Source organism: Nelumbo lutea, chromosome 1 (assembly GCF_056320005.1).
Source record: "Nelumbo lutea isolate HS-2025 chromosome 1, American lotus-T2T, whole genome shotgun sequence".
Taxonomy (NCBI): domain Eukaryota; kingdom Viridiplantae; phylum Streptophyta; class Magnoliopsida; order Proteales; family Nelumbonaceae; genus Nelumbo; species Nelumbo lutea.
In genome coordinates, this window is record NC_142684.1 from 108,071,423 (window position 1) to 108,083,777 (window position 12,355).

The 12,355-nt window shown below is 37.7% G+C and overlaps 2 protein-coding genes across 2 annotated transcripts in view; one reads left to right on the top strand and one right to left on the bottom strand.

Annotated features, from left to right (window-relative positions):
• The first annotated feature begins 314 nt into the window (after positions 1-314).
• On the top strand, positions 315-1,025 carry LOC148876684 (uncharacterized). Its single transcript, XM_088966152.1, has one exon. It carries the CDS (start codon positions 432-434, stop codon positions 882-884), a length of 453 nt encoding a protein of 150 aa, XP_088822278.1. The 5' UTR covers positions 315-431; the 3' UTR covers positions 885-1,025.
• A 4,079-nt stretch (positions 1,026-5,104) lies between these two features.
• LOC148876685 (uncharacterized) overlaps positions 5,105-12,355 on the bottom strand; it is a 70,813-nt gene continuing 63,562 nt past the window's right edge. The window contains exons 8-14 of the mRNA XM_088962700.1: positions 10,051-10,115; positions 8,997-9,172; positions 8,127-8,257; positions 7,937-8,024; positions 6,726-6,939; positions 6,459-6,559; positions 5,105-6,020 (exon numbers count right to left, since the gene is read on the bottom strand). Coding sequence (XP_088818826.1) covers positions 5,505-6,020; positions 6,459-6,559; positions 6,726-6,939; positions 7,937-8,024; positions 8,127-8,257; positions 8,997-9,172; positions 10,051-10,115 — 1,291 coding nt within the window. The 3' untranslated portion in view covers positions 5,105-5,504. The remainder of the gene's footprint in view (positions 6,021-6,458; positions 6,560-6,725; positions 6,940-7,936; positions 8,025-8,126; positions 8,258-8,996; positions 9,173-10,050; positions 10,116-12,355) is intronic.

The following is a 12,355-nucleotide window of genomic DNA, read 5'->3' on the forward strand; positions in this document are numbered from 1 at the left end:
GAGGTAAAAATTCTGCCCACGTGTAACTTCGCTCACAAAGCTCGAAATCCCCGTCGCCTCGTCCTTTTCCACAAAATTGGGCTCCACGGGAGTTTCCTTGCATCCGGGCCGGCCCCCATACTTTTTTATTCTTTCGACGACTTTTCAACAACAAGGACCCCCAACGGTGATTACGCAATACGCACTAGTAAAAAGAAAAAGCTGACGAAGTCTCGTCGAAGCACATGCATCGACTACTGTGTGCACGTCTCTAGCGTTTCTTGATTTCTGTATATAAAGAGAGATGGATATGTGTGCAAACAACAGAGAGAGAGAGAGAGAGAGAGTGAGAGAAAGGATGAAGAGCCGATTGTAGGGAAAAGAAGTAAAACGATCTGAGCTCAGAGAAGCAAGATAGTCGGGAGGAAGGAGATCATCAAAAGAAATAAGATATGGGTTTGTTCGAAGCTCAGGCACGGTGCAAGAAGCACCCCAAGCACAGGCAGTCACCTGGTGTATGCTCGTCTTGTCTAAGAGAAAGACTCTCTCAGCTCTCCTCTGCTACTTCGCGCAGAACAACTGCAGCTTCGTCTTGCTCTTCTTCTTTATCTTCTTCGCCTTACTCTTCGGATTCTTCTTCCTGTTCTTCTCCACTTAGCCAACCAAATGCTTCGCATGTGAAAGGTCCGGTATGTTTCCTGAAAAGTGGTAATGATGGGCTCATGAGGAGCAGATCGATTGCGTTTGTTACTCGAAACCGAATTGCAGCAGATATTACGGACGAGAAGAAGAAAGGTGGGTTCTGGTCCAAGCTGCTTCGTTCGACTTCGACCAGTAAGAGAACGAAGGGCGCGATGATGCACTCCAGGACGGTGAGGGAGAGAGCCAATAACGTTGTTTATTAAAACGAAGATCGTGTTGTATTAATATTTTGCTCTCTTTCTCTCTTTCTGTCTCTTCATATAAATAATATCATCTAAGTTCGTCTGGTTTTACATTCTTTCTACAAGGAGAAAGAGAAACAGAACAAACTCAAAAAGGAAAAACTTGTCATTTTGGTGTATAGGTTTCTTTATTAAGACTGATCGAATTCATTAGGAACATACAAAGATATCAAATGAACAAACACTTTCGCCTTCTTCTTCTTCTTCTTCTTCTTCTTACGTCTGAACTTAAACTGATCAAAGACAGTAATCTAATATAAATCAAGCAAGCGCAATGTCTAGAACATGGTGGGCAATGACATCACTCAACCCAAGCTCAAAATCCCAGCAGCTGAGAAACCAAAGGAAGGCCGGCCGATTGGTAGACTTCTTCAACAGATATCCTTTCGAGGCAGGTCCTTCCATGAACGTGTGTACATTGACCAACTCCCAACCATATTAATTAAGAAAGGAAAAGGCAACTCCTGTTTCGGTCTCGGAGTCTTAAGCCGTCGAATATTGACCTAGGAAGGGATTTTATTGCGTCAACGGATGGTGACTGGCGAGGAGGAACTCTTGGAGAAAGACCAGACTCCAGAGGTTCTGATGAAAATTGATTATAACACCGACTAAGAAAATTACAAAATTGCTTCTATTTATTTGGTTTACCAAACAAAAAGTGTCAAGCAAGTTTAGGGAGGGCCGTTTGGTAACGGTTGAATGGCCTAACTGGTCAGGCCTTTTGCCTTAATAGCTTAATCTTACAATTCATACTCGTAAGCAATTCAGTCGTTATCAAGCGGCCCCTTAGCCAAACAGAGTTTGTTCCGTAGATCCAATATCCATCAGAGTTTCAGTGGATCTTGCCTATGACGACCAATGTTGTTTTACAAATTCTTTGCTTCTAATTTCTTATGGGGCTGCAAACGATATCGGTTTGTCCGAATTTGAATCCAACCCGATTAAGGGTGATCTGGATTCGATCCATTTAGAACTGGATCAAATATAGATCCACCCTTATGCCGTCTAATATGATCCAGTTCAACTTAATAATATTTAAAGTTTATGTTGTATTTAGGCAACATACAATTGTTCTGAAGGTATTTCTTTTTCAAGTTTATTTCCAATTCATTTTGTTCATGACATACAATATCCAGTTATAATTCAAATTTGATTAAAACGCAATGCATAAGACCCAATTTGGATCCAAATATTACCGAATCAAATTCAGATCTAGGTATATCTAATTTGATTTGCAACCCTAAATTTGTTTGGCAACATTTATCTTCTTAGCGTAAACAAGTACAGAACTTGACATTATATGAAGATTGGTTCACCTTCTCAGCCACAAAAAGGAATCTTCCCTCTTAAAAAACTTGTCCATAAAATAAAATCGAGGGATAAATGAGCCTTCAACAGTAATACTTTCCAATATGCAACTCTTTTTTTAATACAAAAGTAAAATTACCATCAGCGGAGAATCGCTCTGCCCGCTGCATCAAGAAAAACTAGAAATTTCAAATCCCAGGGGAAATTCGTAATCAAGATGATGATATCTTCGTGCTCCTCTCCTCTGTTAACCAGCCAATCTGCAACTGCATTTCATTCTCTTTGTGAGCCTGTATGTAATTCTTGCTGTGGTTTTCTGAGCAAGCCGCTTGAACTCCTCAACTAAAGAGAGGCATTTCCATGGGATCTTCGAGTCACCTTGGAGGATGCTGATGACTAGGAGGGAATCAAATTCAATGATGATGGGTTGGTTGTGAACCTGCAAAGCTAGTTTATGGGCCTAGAGGGAGGGCCGCAATTGAGATTGTTGTGTTGCCAATTTAATTTGTTGCTAACTTAGCTTTTAGTTTATTGCCTTTAAAGAAGTCTATCATGATGTACAAAGGCACACCTGCCATTAATAAAAATTTATTTATATACTCTGTAGGTGGAGGGATCCATCTTATACAATTCAGTTACATCGGTGGGTTCAAACTCCGATTGATTAGAGGCTTGCCTGCTTCTATATATTATTGGGAGAATGATCGATCAGTCCAGGGGTTAGAATTTGTAGGTTCAAAGTACTGTCCGTACTAGCTCGGAACTGATGTCAATTCACAGTCGAGCATTGATGCATAAAGTGTGGGTTGTGGTCCTTTTGAATGTTTATAATTCTATAGTGTAAATCAGAAATCTGCATTGGATAAATCCGTATTTTTCCATATTTTGCATAGATCCAAGAAGGATCTAAGTTTTTTTTTTTTTTTTTTTTTTTTTCAGTTTTCCACAAAGACCAGAAAGTGAAAGTGACTTTTTCCCAATCTTAACTGAAACCAAAACTACTTTTGGTCTTTTGCTGGTGGTTTGCATTTTGGACATTCAGTCATTCAGACATGGCGTCCATTTAATCGAACAATTGAATTTGCCCAGACGCTTACGGTTCAAGAGCCCGCAGTCTACAAGATTACAAGTCTGGGGCTTGCAATAAGTACCAGGATTAAAATTCTGCCACTAAGGCTGTGTTTGGTTGCAATATAAATTTTATTTGCATCAGTGTAAATGCATAGAAGCACAGGACTGCAAATTCTGATTTATTCTTTATTCAGATTTGACTTTATAATTTACTGTGAAAAGTAAAACAACTAAACAAGGTAATCTCCGCTTTAAATGAAAGAGAATGTATGCTAGAGGATTATCTGTTTAATAGTAATGCAACATGCAAGATGATATAATCCATACTTTGTATGAAAAAATTGAGGTAGAAGGAAGGTGGTGCAAGATTTGCTGTAAAATTTGCATTGTTAATACGTGCAAAAGAAAAAAAAAGTGTAATTTTTGTAGGGTTTCGATTATAATTCCAGGACATAACACTAGAAAAACTTACAACCAACCAATCAGTATCATAAAAGAAGTAACCAATTAGGTGGTATTCATGAAAATTTATGGACTGCTACAAGGTTCAAGGTATCGGAAAGACAAATTTAAGAGACATATCGGGATACACCTTGGATACACATGAATACGGATGAAAAATTAAGATACACATGGAAATGCTATAAATACTCTAATAAATCATAAATAAACATTAATATCACTAAGTATAAGATATAAATGAGCTATTTATGCATAAAAATAACATGTTTTAGTGGGTTTTATGAAAAAAAACCTATTATAATCAATAAACGGGAAGTTGGGAACAGAAACATACTATCTAATTGTGGACATTATAGATCAAGTAATTATTTTGCATGTTTTATTCTAAAATTTAAATTAAAATTAAGAAAAGTAAATATATAACAAAATATTGAATGAATTTATGGACATAATAGATGAAATAATTATTTTGCATATTTTATTTTAAAATTTAAAAAAATAAATAAATATCAATGTTTTAAAACATAGAGGCGTTCCACTACCTAGAGGCATGAAGCATAGTTCATAATGCAAGAGGCATAAGCCTCTCAAACACAAGGAGATGAAAGCTTCCTTAAGAAGAGGAAGGAAGAAGGGGGGATTTCATTTTTTTTTATCTTTAATAAAAATCTTTTATAATAAGAACAAGGGGGACGGGGGGGGGGGGGTGTGGGGGTGTAGGGGGCAAACCACTTTCTTTCCCTTAATCTTTTCTAACATTGGCTGAAAATGTAAAAGAAATTTGAAAAAACATTTATTTTCGCTCATTTTTTCACAACTTTGAAAAACCTATTGAATCTTGCAAATTTATACATGTTTTGACAAATTTTTATAAGACTTGAGTCTTTAGAAATGTTTAAAAACTTTTTAAACGGTTTGGAAAAGGAGGACTTCTAAAATGGGTTTAGAAGTTGCGATTCTGCCACAATAAAATTGTATTGTATCGGTCGATATGACTGGTACAGTGCTGAAACGCACCGATACTCAACGATATGACATCGATACAACGAATAGATACAGCACATTCAATTTGGTACCATGTACCATGCCAAAAACTTGGCCGATACATGATGAAATTTTGAACCTTGGGCTGCTGGTCAAAGCTCTTCGAGTACCATACCTTTCTGGTATCATAGATTTTCCTTTGTAATACAAATCATAATTACAAACAAATGAAATTAAAAATTGAACTAGTACAAATTTTGCACCCAGTCAAGATTTGCACTCCAACCAAATGCAGGCTAACGAATTCAATCTCCTTTGGGTGTGATTAGGGAGAAACAAAAGGCTGTAGAATATGCTTTGAAAAAACAAATCTGGAGAAAAATTTTACATTCACTCATTAACAGTATTTTAACAACGGCAAGAGACGCTAATACCAATCTTTTGTCCATCGATACAGTTAAACATCACAAAAATCCCATAAAAATATAAAACTATTGCCTCCCACCGTAAATTGTATTCCTATTTGCCTGCCATGTGTACATCTGCTCGTTATGAGTATTTGATCTGGTATAGCAGAACCTCCTCCATTGCTGCAGGAAATTCAAATTAATGCTAAAGATTTGGTGTGTTCTGAGCATCAAGCCACCAATACTTCCCTGGAACCTGTACAATTGTGGGCGAATGAAACCAAAAATGGTACCCGCGTATTCAATTCTTACATCCTCATCTAATCTTCATACCTCAGAATTATAGTAATTATCTGGTGGATCCTGAAGTTTTAATGTCCATGTCATTGTCCTCATCACTATAATCCTCGTCATCTGCTGCTGGACGTTTTAATCTCTGGAATATTTCGTCCAAGGACTCCGGTGATGGAACACGGGACTCAAGTTTTGTCTCCTGAAATTGGCGTAAAGGCATGAATGTCTTGGAAACCATATTAGCTTTAAAACTTTGAAATCCCGTCTTCATTGATACCCATGTTGAGGACAATGTGGAAGATGGTGCCCCTCTTGTATTACCATCACTATGGTGGTTAGAATTGTCTGATTCAAGCAAAGATACTGTAGCAGAAGTAATGTTCTTCTCTGTTGCCTTTGTACTGGATGTTTGTCTACTTTGTTGCACTCTTATGGCAGCATACTTGCTTCCAATGGCTTCTCTGTTCATGCCATATTTCCGGATCTCTTCTTTTATGGGTTTTGATCGACTTTCCTTTTCACTGTCCTTGGCCAAAGTAGTTGCTGGTTTCATTTCAATGGTAGTCTTGTCCTGAAAACCATCTCAAGTTTTAGCAGTAAAACATTGCCTTGGTTAAAGTCGAAAATGATTTAAGTAAAAGGAAAATGAAGATATCAACAACAAAAGAGAGGACTTTGATGACCAAAAAATAAGGGCAATTGTAGATCCTGCCAACCAGTATCGCAAATTTGTGTTTATTGGTAAATTTAAAATAACATTGCATCATTGAAGGCATCTCCATGCTGCATAACAGTGTATTTATAATGCCAAAATTAGCCTTTTGAAAGTAGCTCTTGCTAAACTCATAATTCTTTCATTCCATTAGTGCATGTGCAGCCCTTAAGCACAAAAGCAGAAAAGCATGTATAGCTGACCCAAAATAGTTGGGATTAAGGCTGAGTTGAGTATTACCACAAATGCCTTTTTGTTAGTAACAAAAAAGACCAACAGTTAAGGAGTTTTACGTACTGAGCTATTGCTGCCAGACTCAACATCCACGCCATTGAAATTCCTTGCCAATGGGATTACATGCTCACCAACATTAAGTCCTTGTTCAAGCCAAGATCTCTCTGTGGGAAAAAGATTTTCATATTTTTCAGGCATAAAATATGACATTATTAGCACAGAAAAATATAGATGCCTCAACCTTACCCAATCCAAATGATCTAGAATGTAAACTGCATATGTACTGTATGCATGCTAACGCAGAAGAAAAAGAGGTCAGGAACTATTCACCTTTTTGCAGGATGATTATTCCTGAAGCATCAAGCCCATCCAAATCATCAGCCTCAGTTTGAAACTTGAACTTTTTCCAGCTTCCAAAAAAATCAATTACCCGATCAAAAAAATTGCTCACAACTAATAAGGTATATATAACCATAATAAGTGGATATATTTTATTAAATCCTTGCCCAAAGAAAGGGACAGCACCATCAATTTTCCCCATTCTCTGCAGATCAAGCCAGAAATTTATCAATCTCACATGTAAAAGAATCAATTTTGGAGAAAGATAAACAAATAATAGAAAAATGATGCTATTTTGAAAAATATTAATTTTAATATGCCCTAAATTAAGATATAAACATGCATTCGGTGGCTTCAGACTGGAACCAATCTTTCCCCACCCATCACCCCCAGATCTATAAAGATAACCAACGAGAGAAATTAAAAGAAACATAAAAAGGTCAGCTGCTGGATATATAAATTTCATGTTCTAAAGAAGAGGCTACAATGACAGCTTCTCCACAGGGTTGGGAAGAACCAAGTTTTCTTACCAGTGCCAGATGGGTTGGCAACGGATATAGGTCATGTTTGTCAAATATCATCCCTAAATCACTCGTGGTCGTGGTGAACACGTACAAAAAACAGGCTGCCCTTTTCTGGGTTTCTTTAATTTGAAAAATGAAATATCAAATATTTAAAGGTGAAATCAATGCATGGAACGTGTTCACTAACATAAGACCACTATACATAGTCAATCTAAAGTCACCATAAGGTGCCAGTCGGTTGGTAAAGCCTGTGAAATACCACAAACATGGGGTCCACCAATAGAAACCAAGGAATTGCCAAGTCTGGCTTGCATCAGCCTGGTCCAGTTTGGAATGGTGACTGACAGAAAAATCCAAAAAAAAGTTCAAATTTGTGGAACATAAAAGCTGTGAATTACACATATCTTATGTATTCGCTTTCATCTAAAAGCAGTTAAAAGTAACTGCTTTAACTGCAGCAGTTCCTAAAAGTAAACAAGAGTAAAGGCAAATATACATAAGATGGTGGGAGGATATGAAATTACATCAGTAGAACAGTATGGCACAAGAGTACATGAAACTTCTACTTACAGAAAACATTTTCTATGCATTACCATGTCATTTACTTATTTAATTTTGTCTTCAGTTTATGCAGAGTAAAGAGGATAGCAAAAGTATGTGACATAAGGGGTAGCTTACCTTTTCAAAGATAGTTTTGGCATCCCCACCAAGATGAATGAGATTGAGAAAGTTGTAAGAAATTGGAGGTGCATATCTTGCAACCATCCTAGCAAATGTTTGAAAGAAATTTAATTATGAACCATCACTACTTGAATATAAGATCTCAACATGAACATAATCTTGTATTTATGATTTGAGAAAAACTTACGAGCAAATCATAAGCAAACTGACTGAGCTTGTCTGTCTTGGTGTCAATGAGTAAAACATCAGCATTCCAATTTTGAACAAGGAATAATATGTGCATATACACATGTACATCAGAGGAATAAAAGCAGATATCTGTAAAGAAACCAATGAATTAATTATCAATCTAAAGCAGAAAAATCCAGACAAAGAAGTCGGATGGTGAGAAGCTCAGAAGAACCATCCAAATTAGAACAGCAAATAAAAAAGAAAAGGTTGGCATATTTGCAAAAGATCTATGTACCAAAAGCTATTTATTTAAAAGTATTCCTAAACTAACAATATATATTTTTTTGATATCTTCCGAAGGGCTACACAATGGGGGGTAGCCCATCCCCCACCCATAATCCCCCCCCCCCCCCAACCCATGTGCAGGCGGGATTTGATCCCAAGTCTCCGCTATGACCAGCAGGAGACCTTACCAACCAGCTGATTGGCACCTTGCTATTCCTAAACTAACAATATTATTAAAAAAAAAGTCCTGTAACCCAAGTATGGAAACATGTATCAGTGCTAACCTGGAATGTGAAGTGCCAAAAAAGTAGGAAAACAAACCACTTTTCACCCAACAAAGAAAAATAAATAAAAACAATACTGAATGTTCATACAATTCATTTCATGTGGTATGTGATATCTTCTAACATAAATCAGTTCAGTGTCAGAGAGAATGTATTCAAAAAGTTTATATAATATTTTTTGCTACGAAAAAAGTTTATATAATATGTGTCTGCTTAAAAGGCAGCTAAAAAGGCATTACAAGGAAAAAATGTAATACACCTAAGGTAAAACTTGAAATAGCAGAAAGATTTCAAGCTCAAAGAATTTCAAAATTTACCTGCACAAGCACCTCTTGCTCTCTGACAGCATTTATGAGAATGGAGAAAAGAGACAAATCAACTGCACTTGGCAGTATAGTAGCTTCTGCTAAAAGAATTGCAGCTGACATGCAACCAAGTACGATAGCCAACAGTTTTTCAAGTTGTTTCCTAAGTATACATCGCCAGACTAACTCTGCAAGATCAGCCAATTACATCAGAATCCACCATATGTCGATGCACCCAATACCAAAAATTGAGTATCAGTGCATATCGATGAGACCGAAACTCTTTTTTTTTTACTTTTTTATTTTGATTTATCAGCCTGAGAGGGATGCCTTCTATTATCCCAAACTTTCAAAACCCTAGACCTGTGTGTATCGGTGTATACATGAGTGTCCATGGCCTTGGATATGGATACAATACACCCGATATGGGGCATATCATATCAGCATATTGATCCTTGGCAGAAATGCTCATCAAAATTGAGCCTCCATACTTTCAATAAGAATTGAATCTACCATGCACAAATAAGGAAACTGACACACAAACAGATATAGGAAACAGCAAAAGAATATTCTATTCCAAAAATCTCAGACATTTATACAGGCATGACATCTTAAATACCAATGTTTACATGAAGCTTCTTCATCTGGTTTTTGAAGCTAATGTCATCTCTCAATACTTCTGTCTTGTCAAATTTAATTAAATTTCTAAAATACAAACATTTTTTTAGTGCGGTTTGTTAAAGCATATTATTTTGCATATTTTAGAGGTACTAATGCCATACAGTATATCTAGAAATGTCCATGCAGTATGTTCAACACATATTATTTTGAAGCTTCTAGTGTATTGGGCAAATATAATATCTATCACCAGTACACTAAGCATATTAAGGCACCTAGGTATCACAGAATGGAATGATAGAGAATTATGTTCAACCACCTTAAATTATTTATCACTTCAAAAAAGATCTAAACAGGTAACCGTTAGCTTAGGTGTCACAATGTTCCAATCATGTTTTACAAAAACAGTATCTAAACTAATCAAATAATCTACAGATTGAATAGTTACCTATCATATCAAAAAGGGATCCTAGTTTGCCTGTTCGACTAGGTCTGAAGCTTGACACATATTTCCTGCAGAGATTTTCAAGAATTTACAGTCAATGAAATATGAATGCAAGGGACAAAGAAGCATCATAATTTTCTCCTAAGAAGTGCACTTTAAGTTCAATACTAATGAGATTATTCTAGATCCATTAGGATTGTAAAGTTGCCCATGATCTTTTGTAGGAAAAAAGAAAAGACAAGCTTCTAATGGAGAAATTTGTTTCCAATCAATTAACATACCTCTGATTATGATAATATACCCTTATTTTTCCCTTTCCCTGATTTCACAGAAGGCTTAGTGACCACAAACAAGAAGACCAAGAAAAACCAAAAATAGAAGGGAAAGGAGGAGGTTAATTCAAGCTTCTATATAAATCTACCTTATGGAGAAAACATAGAAGCTAAAACAAATATAGAGTGGTGTCCCATGTCCGAACATTCTTATTTAAATATAGTTTTAATAATCCATGGGTTGACGGATAACATGAAAAAGTAGATAATCTGGAATCAAGATAATATGGAGGTAGTGGAGGATTATGACAGGATATTGTGGGGTGGGAGTCGAGTGGTATAATTGTGAACAAAATAACCAGGACTAATTTTAGGGACAGACTCTAGATGTTAGGAACCTGCCTAACTCAGGGCTCTTCGAGGGAGCCAACCTCCTGAACTCATTGGAAGGGAAGGGAAGAAGGAGAGTGAGAGAGAGAGAGATTAATGCCGAAAGAGTCATGTCTTATTTCTCTTTGTGCTTCACTACTTATAATGTTTACATTCTTTGATTCCTTTCTGTTACAGCTGTTGAAAGTGGACGATTAGTTGTGCTGAAGTGGCCTCCTCTTGTAAAACTGATTAACTGCTTTCTGTTGGTCTGTTCCAGCAGTCTTTACAATCCCTCCCTCCTTTAAAGCGACCTTGCCCTCAAGGTCTAATGTGGGAAAGTTTGATTGCAGATCCAAGTAGGATTCCCAGGTTGCATCCTCTTCTGGGAGTTTAGACCAAACAATTAATGCTTCTGGTATGACTCTTCTTCCATGGCGCACCCATCTGAAAATGTGGGAAGGGTCACCACTTGTAATGACTCCTGGCTTTGGCACTTTCTTCAGTAAGGAGATATGGAATACAGGGTGCAATTTTGAGGTTGCCGGAAGGTCCAGCTTGTATGCCACTGACCCTATCCTCTCAAGGATTTTAATGGTCCAAAATAGCGCAGGCTGAGTTTGTTCCACTGACGGCTTGCAACTGAAATCTGTCTGAAAGGTTGCAATTTGAGAAACACCCAATCACCGACTTCATATTGGACATTCTTGTGATGTTTATCATAAGTGCGCTTCATCCATTGTCGTGCCTGTAAGAGATGATTTCTCAGTTCCTTTAACACCTCATCTTGTTGTTTCAGCTGTTCCTCTAAGGCCGCTACTGTGGTGGTCCCTTTTTCATAAGGAAGTAGAGGGGGAGGATCCCGACCATATAGAGCCCTGAAGGGTATCATCCCAGCAGCGCTATGGAAGGTGGTGTTGTACCACCATTCAGCCCAGTGGATCCACTTCACCAATTGTCTTACTCGATCTCCCGCGAAGCATCTCCGATATGTTTTGAGACTCTTGTTAACCACCTCCATCTGTCCATCAGATTGGGGATGGTAGCTAGTTGACATGAAGAGTTTAACCCCATGTAGATGAAAAAGTTCAGCCCAGAAACGGCTCATAAAAATAGGGTCCTTGTCTGACACAGTTGAGCTGGGGAGCCCGTGCAGGCGCACAATTTCCCGGAGGAATAATTCAGCAACTGTGACTGCAGTAAATGGGTGTGATAGGGGTAGGAAATGACTGTATTTCGTCAATCTATCCACTACCGCAAGGATAACTGTTTTGCCAGCAGAAACCGGCAATCCCGTGATGAAATCCTATGAAATGTCATCCCAGACTTAGGTTGGTATTGGGAGTGATTGCAAGAGGCCTGCTGGTGTTGTAGTGGCCGACTTATATTGTTGGCATACTGCACAACCGGCTATGAAGTTCTGAATGGATGTAAGCATGCCTTTCCAATGGAATTGTGCGGCGATGCGTTTTTGTGTTCGTAGGATGCCGGAGTGGCCACCTATGGGCGAGGCATGGAATAATTCCAGGAGCTTCCTGAGATGAGCAGAATCTGCTGGGATTTCCAGGCGTCCTTTGAAGAAGAGTAGATCAGTATACCTGGGGTGCAGTAAGGGCTTTGCCAATACTTGGGCCTTCAACTGCTGTAACTCCATATGGGATTGGGCT

Excerpts from the sequence above, each read along its gene's own strand:
- LOC148876684 (XM_088966152.1), top strand. The coding sequence starts at position 432 with ATGGGTTTGTTCGAAGCTCAGGCACGGTGCAAGAAGCACCCCAAGCAC.